Below are 12,038 nucleotides of genomic sequence, written 5' to 3' on the forward strand. Positions count from 1 at the left end.
CAGTACATGAAACTGTCTCACAAGGCTAGGGTTAGACATTCCAAACAATATATTAAGAATACATTTTACATTGCATTTGACTCTGCAGGGACACCTTAAGGTTCCATAAAAATGTATCTGTATATACAACTGCAGTCAGTTACACACAAAAGTGTCTTCAGTACAGCAAGCAGCACATACAGTGCAGTGAAAACTTATTTGCGCCATTTCTGTTTTCTTTTTTGGCATATTTGACACACTTGTATGTTTCAGATCATCAAAAATTATAAATAAACTGTGATTAATCACATTTTTTTAAAAACTGAATTTAATTTTGCAAGCCACACCAAGGTATGAATAATTCTATTCTATTTTATGTTTATAGCACAGAATCACAACAAGAAATCACCTAAATAGGACCTTTTTGAGAAAATAAAGTAGGATAAAAGATAAAATAAATAAAACGCATCATGCTACAATCTAAAGAAACATAAGAACAGATGAAAAACAAAGTCATTAACATCTGTCAGTCTGGAAATGGGTACAAAGTAATTTCTAAGGTTTTGAGGCTTCAGAGAAACAAAGTGAGGGCCATTTATCTACAAATGAAGAAAACTTTGAACAGTGGTGAGGATATCAGAAGTCACAGGCATCAGTGACCAAGGGTATCAGTGACTCATCCAGGAGGTCACAAAAGAATCCAGAACAACATCTATAGAACTGCAGGCCTCACAGTCTCCGTGAAGGTCAGTGATCATGATTCAACATAAAGAGTTCCAAGGCAAAAATCACAGCTGACCACACACACACACACACACACAGATGTCTGGTTTGCTAACCTCGTGGGAACATCCCATTGACAACCCTAACCATCAAAAATGAAAGCCTAACCATAACCCAATTGTAACCCTGACACTAAAACCACATTTTGAGTGTGAAAAATGCCTTCAAATCATTAGCCCTCGTGGGGACCAAAATCCAGGTCCCCACGAGGGCTGTTGGTCCCACCAGTATAGTAAATTTCAGATTTTGGTCCCCACCAAGATAGGAAAAACCGGTATACACACACACACACTTTGCCAAAAAGCACTTGATGATCCCCAACACTTTTGGTAAAATAATCTGTGGACTGACAAGTAAAAAGCTTTTTGAAACGTTTGCACCCCATTTCATTCATGCATAAAACTAACACAACTTCTTATAAAGAGAAACTCATACCAACAGTCAAACATGGCGGTGGTAGTGTGACGATGCAGAGGCTGCTTTGCTTCTTAAGGAACTGGACAATTGTCTGTCATTGATGAAAACATGAATTCTGATCTCTGCTAGACAAGGAGAAGGACAGTGATCTGAAACACACATATTCACGTTTGAACGGCTCAAACGTAAATATGGAGTTCAGGACATAAAATTCAGGGCATAAAATCTGATTGTGATGCTTTGGCATGACTTTCATCAGGCCGACCTCTTCCCAAAACCCTTCAGGTTTGCTGAATTAACTAAATCAGGGGTCGGCAACCCGCGGCTCCGGAGCCGCATGCGGCTCTTTAGTCCTTATTTTGCGCCTCCGCGTGGTTTGGGAAAATAGAAGAAGTATTTAGCTGAAGTGCATTTTATTTGTGTTTAGTTCTTTTTTTTTTTAACTTGTAGTTCTAAATTGGAAGATTATTGTGATTTTGAAATATAAAAATAAAATTATATCTTATTATTTTTTTTCATCGCTCAAAATAAGCGTCACACGCGGAAGCCGGTGTACCCGCCGAAACGCCGTGCATTTATCGAGACTTTCAACCCCAGATAGGCCAATTATGGATCTTTGGATCCACATTATGTCGGCAGCTGTTCTCCACCGTGAACTATGTTAAAAACAAAACCACTCACGCCTCACAGATGACAGCTTACAGTCCTGCGTAAAGATGAAAGCCCCGATTTGCAGACGCTGTGCGCAGAGGTTTGGGACCAGAAATCTCATATCACGGCGGACCCAACGATGTTTGCATGGACATGCTTTTCAGCATCTCTTTATTGACCACTTTTCAAAAGCCGGCTTTATGCTGTACGCATAAAGCCGGCTGTAGCTTTTCAGCTCACAGCCCGACAACACAACAGCAGAGAGAGCACAGACTTTAAGGCGGCGAGGCGTGATTGCGGGTGCTGCTCAGGTGCGTCCGACTCCTATTCAGTGGCACTGCAGACCACGCCCCGCCACACACATTAACAAGGTAAAATAGATATTTAGGCAGAATTTTGTAAATATCTTTTTTTTTTTTTAGCTGCATAGTGCTTTTTTTCCAATTACTTTTTAAAAGTCAGGTCAAGACTCCAAAAGCCCAAAGGCGATATAAGGGTGGCGGCTCATAACAGTTTTTGTTTGCTACATGGATCATTTTAGTTCAGCTGGGTGTCTTTCCTTTTGTTATATTTCTTTAAGAGTTCAAAATGTGTTAATTACATAAATAAAATGTAATTTTCTCTGTAGCACTTCATGGATTTTATAAGCAACACACCTTAGTTGCTCTGTAAATTCTTTTAAAAAGCAGTTAAAAATTTTTCTGTTCAAACAAGCCTTTTGTTGATCTACGTATTTTATATTCTTTACATTATTTACATTTGATCTTTTACATTGTGTATAATGTCTATTGATTGTATTGTTTATTTTAATATTTGTGTACAGCGCTTTGTGACTGCCTGTCTGTGAAAAGCGCTTAATAAATAAACTTTACTTACTTACTTTAGTTGTCCACACAAAGCACAAAAAACAATATATACAGTGTCATCTTCATTTTAGATTTCAAAAAGTATTTGCGGCTCCCAGTGGGTTTTTTTGCGTGGAAACTGGGTCCAAGTGGCTCTTTGGGTGTTAAAGGTTGCAGACCCCTGAACTAAATGATCCAAAGAAGAGTTGGCCAAAATTCTTCCACAGTGATGTAAAAGACTCATTTCAGTTTTTGTTGCTCAGCCAGTTATTAGGTTTAGGGGGCAGTTACTTTTTTCATATAGGGCAAGGTAGGTTTGCATAGCTTTTTTTCCCTTTAATAGATGAAATCTTCTTTTAAAAACTGCTTTTTTGTATTTACTTGGGTTATCTTTCTTGGACATTTACATTTCTTTGATGATGTTAAACATGTAAGTGTGCTAAATATGCACAACAAATAAGAACGTCAGGAATATAAAAAACAGTTTTTTACACTATATAGCAGGTTTCACTGCATCAAGTGAAATGTGATGCGCCACACACACACACGCAGTAGAAGGTTCACTGCAAGTCCAGATCTTGAGATCCGAGAACCGATATTGTTACGTTTCAAAGTACGGAGATCTTAAAGAACATTTAATAGTTTCTCTGTCAGTACGTATTGGGATGTTTATATCATATTCATAAAGGTTTATACTCACAATGACTACATTTAAAACTGTTAGAAGACAGTCACTGTCTAAGAAAACTGAACTTTTGTTGTTTGGTGTGTAGTGTTGAACAAAATGCACATCTACAAGGACCTGTGCCTGCTATGACCCATGTTGTTTCTGCTCCCTTTAAATATTAATGGGCTGAACTTGCCCTTGACCTCTCGAGCAGCAGAAATATCCTAACAGGCTGACACACTGACCGACAGCTCTAAATTCTCCATGCTCAGCTGCAACACTAAAAACAGCAAAGTGACTTGCTGGGCCTGGAATTCCAAAGTGGATCTGTATATGGGCTATTGGGTTACCCTGTTCGTTGCTGTTGCCGATGCATTTCATTTGCTGGCTTCTCTTGGTCTTTCTTCTATTGAGCATGTGTTGGTTGTGTTTGTGACTTGAATGAGACAGCCATTTCTGCCCTTTAATGTCTAATTGAATCTGCCCAGGGCTTTCCTGGCAATATGCAGGCTTTATTATAGTTTTACAAGATGTGGGAATAAAGTAGGAGGCTTGATGTGCATACAGGAACCTAGAAACTACTTATAGCAATAACTACTCCAGAAGTCTCCTTGCATCTCACTGGTGGGAGGCTGTAAACCAAAGTTCCGGAAAAGTCATCTCATTGAAGAGTGTTTTATTTCCTGTACAAACATTTCACAGAGGGGACTTATGGGCTTTAATGAAATCGAGTCCACACACTACAGAGGAGGATGATGGTGGCTTTTATACTAAAGACTTGAGACAAAGAAAGACTTCCAATTAAAATTCAATAACCTAATATCTCCCGGATGTGTTAGCACAGTGTTTCATACATGTGGAAACTGATCCCAGACATAAATCCTCATGACTAACTAAGCTGACATTTTTGCCAGGATAAATTTCTGTCATTGTTGCAGCTTACACCATCATCACCTAAAGCCTCCTTAGTATCCATACTAGTTACACTAATATTATTAATATGTTTGAAATTGCAGCTTCCAATGTTAGCACTGCTACTGAGAGCATGCTGCTGTGTTGTCAACTTAAACATGTTATAAAGACAAACTTCATACACTAAAACACATGGTCAAGCTTGACCCTTTTGGACACAAAATATCTCAAAGCGGCAACATAAAGTTTTACCTCTTCAAATGTGATAATTATCTTCAGGAAGTTCAGTGTAGCATTTCCACCCTTAAAAGCAGGTGTAAAGCCCCCAAACACATGTTTCCTACACTTGATAATTGGTTACATTGAGGGGTCCTTACAGCAGGTCATTAAACACTCTTTCCAATGCAGGGTCTCACCAACTGAGGCTATTAAAAAGACAGGCTCTATTTGGTTCTAGTGCTACCAGGAAACCAATAGTATGACATACTCACCACATTAAAGTCCCTTTCATTAGTGGCTTTAGGACAAGATCAACCATGGGTACACACTTGTCCTATGATCAGAAGGCAGGGCTCATGCCTTTCAAGTAGAGTTAGGAAAGGTACTAAGACAAAGCAGTGCAATGATGGAAAACATGAAAAAATAAGAAAGAGAAAATTCTTTAGAAAAAGCTTACGGAAGTAAAGAGAAGGCAGAAGCTGCTGATGAGAAAAGTGAAGTAATACAGGCTATTAGTGATGACACGGTATTTGTGTTGACTAGCCTCGCTGTTTCATTAAATAAGTAGCTTCTTCTTTAAATGCTCCAGAGCAGCATTTCTCCTGCTGACACTTGTTGACATGAAGTGGGTGTGGACCTCTGACAAAAATGTCTAATGGGAGCTTTACCAAACTGCCATCAGTGTCTCATAGAATCCTGCAGTCTCCTTTTTTTTTTTACTCTAAACGGACAGAAAAAGGTGACTCACCAGGAGAGTTTCACATCACATTTTGAGCAGGCACTCATACAGAGCTTTGGTCAGATGATAAGCTGAGTAATTTGTGGCGAACTCTTACCAGAAAAGTAACTGAAAATATGGCAGAATAGTGTTGTCAGGAATTCATCTTCATACCTAAATTCTAAAGACAATTTAGGTTACAACTGTTTGTCCTGCTTTCCTAAACAACACAAATATTTTGAAGACAAATCAGCCTTTGTTGTGCACATGTTCACAAAATTATTGTTGTATTTACAGTTTCACTGAATCTTAATCTGAATTTCACCAAGTTAGCACCAAAGACTAAACATCTTTTTGGACACAATCCAAAGTCATCAGCATCAAAGCCAGCACAGGGTAAATATCCACCCCAAAGTTAGCATAACTGTCTTTTTGCTGCATATACTAGCGTCGCACTGCACTAGAATAAAATGTTGGTCCATGAACATAGTATACATGGCAGTCATGCTGGCTCCAAAACATGTCTGTCATTGCCAATTACCTCTAAAGTCATTTGCAGGGGACAATGCTGTTACACGGCTCATTTAACAGATCTTCATGAAAAGGGATTCTTTCCCTGTCTAAATGGAAATTACCTGCTACATGATAATTTGAAAGAGGAACTAGATCATCCACCAAATATTAAAAGCATGTAAAAAGACAACATGTTCTCAAAAGGGGGATAGAAATTAGCATTGCTGAATTGCATGATTGGTATTGTCACCTTGGCCCAAGCCTGCATCCTATTAAAGTTTCTTTAAGGAAAATGAACTGCTGAGTTTTCCCACAAAAGCACTTATTCTGTTGGATCGATAAAGCATTATTCTGCTTCTTGTCCTCAACAGTATCATTTCAGTGGGGGCTGGGTTTTTTTTTACAAGTTGCAAAAAAGTTTTAGTGCAGCAGAAAAGTGCAGCAGAATCTGCAACGTTAGTTTCCCTAAAGCATAGAAAGCGTCTTCTGTTCTGATTCTCTCAAAGGCCTAGTGTATATTACCACCTCTGGGTGTTAGAAAATAGGAAACGCCCCCAAGAGATTAATCTTCCCTAACTTTCACAGCCTCTGCAGCATAGCCACGGATGGCCGGGGGAATGTTTGTTCCTCACTAGATTGAAAAATGTAGTAAAAACCCCTGTGTCAGCCACTGCCATTCTTCCCATCCCTCTGTGTGCCAGCTCTCACTGAGACTTTGGTATGAAAAGCCCATTTCACAAACGGGTGCGTTAGCCAGTGATCAATTCTTTTTCCTCTTCGCCGACTGGATCCTACTTCAGGACTGTGTGTGTGTGGGGGGGGGGGGGTCTGTGAGGGAAGCATTTGTTTGAGTTTTGTCTGAGATTAACTCAAAAGTGTTCAGGATAAGATTTACACTATAGACTTATTGATTCGAGGATTCTTTCTGTTGCCTCTTTAGCATATTTAAGCAGTTACTTTGTCTGCAGCTGTGCTATTTGTTGAAGATTCACTATCCAAAATGTGAATACTATCTTATTATTGTTGTATGTTACTCTTTTCTGCTGTAATCTCATTTTGCACCATGAATATGGTGATTCATACGTGGTTATCAGGGCCGCTGTTTTCTAGCTTGTTTCATTTTAGTTGTCATTCAGATAATAAAATCCAAACTGCTCATTCTTCCTTTTTATCTCACGCATTTGAATGGTTTTGGCTTTGTCAGTACACAGTGTCACTTCTACCCTCACCCAGCAGCACATGCAGTCACTTCCTTATTTCATGGCAAGAGCAGAACTATAAACAAAGTAACTCTTTTATATTTTTAGCTGCTTGGCCAACAGACTTGTGCCAGTAATAGATCAGAGTAGTAGTTCCCCTACTGGTCACCGCTCCTAAATTATCCAGCTGTGCGAAGTTAGAGATGTTTTATTTGGATCTGCAGTATAACAGCTGGACCTTCTTCTGAGCAGTGGCCTTAATCATTCCTGCTAAATACAGTTAAGTGACTGAAGTGCTTATTCTATAACTCTGTATATCTTTATGTAATCTAAACCAGTCAAAGCTGGCGTCTAATTGCTCTTTTTAAATACTTACGTTTGCTTCACAACAGCTGCTCTTGAGCTCTGTCCCCGAGTGTTTTTTTCTTCTTCCACAATCAGCATATGCTCGTTTTATAGTGCTTGAAAGTAACAATACATGTTCTGGGAAAAGGTTATCTTTGGCTCCTTACTTTCACTTGCAGAAAATACTTTAATTTCAAGAAAATGCATAGGTAGATTTAGAGGATACATGGATGCAGGCGGATTGCACATGTGTACTCTGCGTGTATGCTCGCCATGACTGAGATTGAGATTGAAGTCACATTTCTATCCATAGAGAATTTGATTCTGTAGGTCCATGGCCATATGAAGGAGGAATTGTTAAATACCTAACACGGCAAACACTTACAATCCATTTTTACCTTCCAGAAATCAGGAATGGCAACTTAAAGAGTATCCTGGGTCTCTTCTTCATCCTGTCACGCTACAAACAGCAGCAACAGCAACAGCAGCAGTATTACCAGTCCCTGGTGGAGCTCAGCCAGCAGACCAGCAGCACCGCATCATCTGCCAGCAGCCACAAATCACAAGAGATGCAGTCCAGGTATGTTACACTAAACATTGACACAGATTTTCATGCAGATCAGTCTTTGTTTTGCTTCTCTTTTGCTGCCTGCCTGTTTGGGATGCATGGTTGATGTTGCAATATTCATTGATTTATCACTTTCAGATGCTCAATTAGGTCCTGTTATAGTTTTTCTTAACAGAAAACTAAGGGATGTGACCTCCTCTCTGTGGTGCAGGAAATGAATAACAAGATACAAAGATGATGCTTAAGGTTTTTGCTGCATCAGCTCCATATGTAAGACGAGGCAAGTTAGCTGACAGAAAGCAAAGAAACTACATTAGTCAACTCAATTTGATTTATATACCGTAGCACTTTTAAAACAACACAAGCTGACCCAAATTGCTCAATGAATTAATGAAATCTTAGTCTCTGATCTACAAAACACAAACTCCTCACAGAGTTGAGAAACCAGACTTGGCACACAGGTACATTTCAGACCAGACTCAGGTTCTAATCTGACTATCCATTGAACAGAAATCTAATCTAAGCCTGTGAGCCTGTGTTTAACAAACACATGTGAGAGTATTATTGATCATTTTTTGTGCCTGACAGAAAATAAATGCCAAACATTTGCTTTATAAGCACTTCAGTGCAAACGCTGACAGCATCATTTGGCACTGCCATTAGCATCTGCCTAATAAGGTAGCTATAATAAGCTAGAAGATGTTGCAGAACTGTTTCATGACTTTTCTTCAGGTGAGTACCCCAGAGGTGTTTAATATGACGTTGCTTGTTGTATGTTTATTTAGAAATACAGTATAATGCATTTCGAAAAACAGTATATGCATTTCGTTGCCCTGTACCTGTGCATGTGCAATGACAATAAAGTTGAATTCTATTCTATTCTATTCTATTCTATTCTATTCTATAATAAGACGTGGATTATACAGCAGACGTGTTGGCCTACAGAGGGCTGTAAAAGGCAGCAGAAGCAAAGAAGGCCCGTACTTGTGTGATGTAAATAGACACAGCAGCATTTAAAAGAAGGCCTGAGATGCCACACATGAGCAGCATTCCCCCCGGCCAGATCGAGATATTGCACAGCCACACGGTTTGGCTGCGATGTTTTCTATTAGTGTGTGTGATTGTAGAGAGAGGATATATGCATTAAATAAGTGCAATAACAGCGTTAAGTCTCAGTATTTAAGGAGTGGGCATGTGAGTAAGATGATACTGTCGAGAGCTTGTTTGGTTGAGTTAGGAGATGGTGGCAGTGGGGTCAGTGTATCGTGTGTTAAGGGGTGTTATTAGGGGCACAGCTGCCTCCCATTCCCACCCTCTTTATTCACCCCCACAACAGGTGGTGAATCCTCTTGCTCTCTCTCTTTTATACACACACACACAAAACAGTGAATTGTTGGAAGCACATCACGGTGTCAACCTAGTTTTCAGACTTGACGAATCAATACATACACACTTAATGAGCCATTACAGAAGCTGCACATTTCACCAGTGTCTTTTTTTAGTTTAGAGCTCAAGAAAGAATTTGTTTCAACCAAAGAAGTGTCTCAGATGATTTCCATGTAGACCCTCACTGTCTCTCTCCTGCACTAATAAGTGAATAATGCCTCAATGTTGAAGGCCACAGTGGAGGTCAGAGGATCAGTCCATGTCTGTCTGTGAAAAAATAAGCTATTAAAATGTGACAATATCCATATCTGACTGAAGACAGTCTGCAAAGGTCAGAAGGAAGGATGGAAATGAAGGAACTGATTGAAAATGTTGCTTTCAAATCAGGGAAAATATTGTGTTAAAAACAGTCTACAGATGCAACATAATTTGACCTGTCATCAATTAAAATCTCATGAGCTGGTGCTGGTTTGTAAAACAGTGTTTTAAGAAGGTCCCACAGTTCTGAATTGTGTGTCTGAGTGTCAGTGTGTGAGTCAGAATGAGCCAGTCATGAGCGCATAACTCAAACATCATAAACGGGTGATTTGATGTTCTCAACCAAATTCCACGAGTATCACATTCCATAATTTAATGTATGTCATTGGCAACACGCAGGATTTATTTCTCACATCTCAACAACATCATTGTAAGGGTTTTTGTTAACTGTAAGAAATGTCTCATCGACGATAATCAGATAATTAGACTTCTGTTAAAATATTACGCTGAGTTGAGTATCATAGCTTCATAGTTTCAGTACATTACTACTATATTTTAATAATACATTACACACATGAACAGGAACATTTCACTGTATATCAAAGAAACACATAGGGAGACATTTACTTTTCATATTATGTCATGTCTAATTCAGATGATATTAAGGCATTGTAAGTTTCTTCTGTGTGAGGTTTCATGCCTGGCTGGTGCAGGCTCCACTTCCTTTTCACTCTCAAAACATGGAAATGTAATTAAATCTATTCATGGAAATCTACTTTAATTCTCATTTTCCATAACCTCCAGTCGACCCTGAAGATTTAACATGTCTGAATGGATTTTGTTTTAAAGTTTGCAAATGATCTCTTCCTCAGAGATACACACACATATATACACACTCACACACAGAGATTCATTTGGGCTGCTGCTCATCTGTAGTTGTGGTATGGGAGCTTTCTATAGACAGCACCTGCTGGCCTAGCTGGTGTCTCCAGGGCAGGGGATGAGATGAGTGTGACTCTGTATGTGTTTAAGGGGAACTCCCCATAGGACACAGCACGACAGCCCGGAGCCACAGTCTTTCAGTCTTTCAGTGCTCTACAAGGCAGGGGGGCCCAGGCCTGGCAGGGCACAGCAAGCCCTCCCTCTTTAATTCACCATGTCCCGGGGCGACCACGTTGACCCACTGGTATGGCGCTCCTCGCGCCTGCCCACCGCTGTGTCTCGCGACAGAAAGAGCCGCTTGCCATATGGGAGAGCAAGCAGCCTGGCCAAGATTGACTCATCTCATAGGTACAGTTGGATCTTGTAGAGTGTGTGTGTGTGGTAGCATCCAGGCACTGGACTATATTTGGAAATTACACGATGACATGAGGAGGATGGATTAGTCTCAGTGGCATCATGAACTGGTAAATGGTTCAGTTCTTCTTGTTTGTTGGTTTAGCCTTTTATATGACATGTTTTATGTCTAGCTTTTTATTATAGGCTGTTAATACGGACACGATGTTTGCCAGTGAGAAGTTGAAATGAACTGTGTTCAAGTCATTAGTCTGTCAACAGCTTATTTAATGAATGGGATACTACACTGTAAAAGCCCAGTTTTGTACTGTATGTATTTGAAGCTAATTATCCATGCTCCAGCTCCAGTAATGCTATGCGCCTGGTTGGAAATTTTGTTCTTGATTTTATAGCAGTATTTAATTTTCTACTGTGTCCTGCAGAATGTTCCAATCCAATGGCAAAATAAGCAGTTTTCGTGTTATTCTGGACACGGCACCACATTTGGTCATGTGGCATAATGCCTCCGAAGGTGTGGAATACTGATGCATTTGCTGTTTGCATATCATCTTTTACTAAGAAGTGGTTGGTTTCCTTTACCCATAAATGACAACACCAGTGGTGTCAGGTCAGAAATCATTTTTGCACATTGCTGGTGCTTTCAACCTCTTACTGAATGGTGTGTTACTTTATTGGTGCTGTGACATTCAAGTTCCTCAACTACTTGCAGAATGTTCCTTAGAAACTGCTGCCTAGCCAGCATTATTATAAAGTAGATATGGAGTTGATACATGCTGAATTAGGTATGTGGCTTTGTGTGAGATACCCAAGCTTGAAAGCTCTTTGTTGGAAATTCATCCCCTGATGTCAAGGTCAGATGACATCTTATTACCTGCTATCATCACAGTGATTCGAGCGCACGGATGCCTCGTGTTTTGGCTCTGGAACCCATCAGTTTTAGTTTGTGTCTGACCTCAGCGCTGTGGCTACCAGGAAGCTGAAACTGAAATTAATAGCACAGCAATGGTATCCAATATGGCTTGCATATGCACTGCAGTGTCGCGGACTATTAAATAGAGGCCACGTTGATGTATGTTGTATACAATGAAAAGTGACAGACTGTAATCCCCCCACCCCTCTCGTCTTCACCACCCCTATTCCATCACCATTTCTTGATCCTGCCCTCATGTGTTCTGGTGTTTCTTTTTTCCACACTCAAATGATCTTGAATGTTTTGGGTTGGATAAGCACCCCAGGCTGGAGACTATACCATTGCCTTCATGTTTCATTACATTTAATATAG

General features: G+C 39.8%; 1 protein-coding gene across 1 annotated transcript in view; it reads left to right on the top strand.

Moving 5' to 3' along the window:
- LOC109195115 (neuron navigator 3) overlaps positions 1-12,038 on the top strand; it is a gene marked incomplete at its 3' end in the record, with an annotated part of 148,062 nt that overhangs the window by 71,452 nt on the left and 64,572 nt on the right. Inside the window, 1 exon segment of the mRNA XM_019346607.2 lies at positions 7,654-7,828. Within this exon segment, the coding sequence (XP_019202152.1) occupies positions 7,654-7,828 (175 nt within the window).

Source organism: Oreochromis niloticus, linkage group LG17 (genome assembly GCF_001858045.2).
Source record: "Oreochromis niloticus isolate F11D_XX linkage group LG17, O_niloticus_UMD_NMBU, whole genome shotgun sequence".
Lineage (NCBI taxonomy): Eukaryota > Metazoa > Chordata > Actinopteri > Cichliformes > Cichlidae > Oreochromis > Oreochromis niloticus.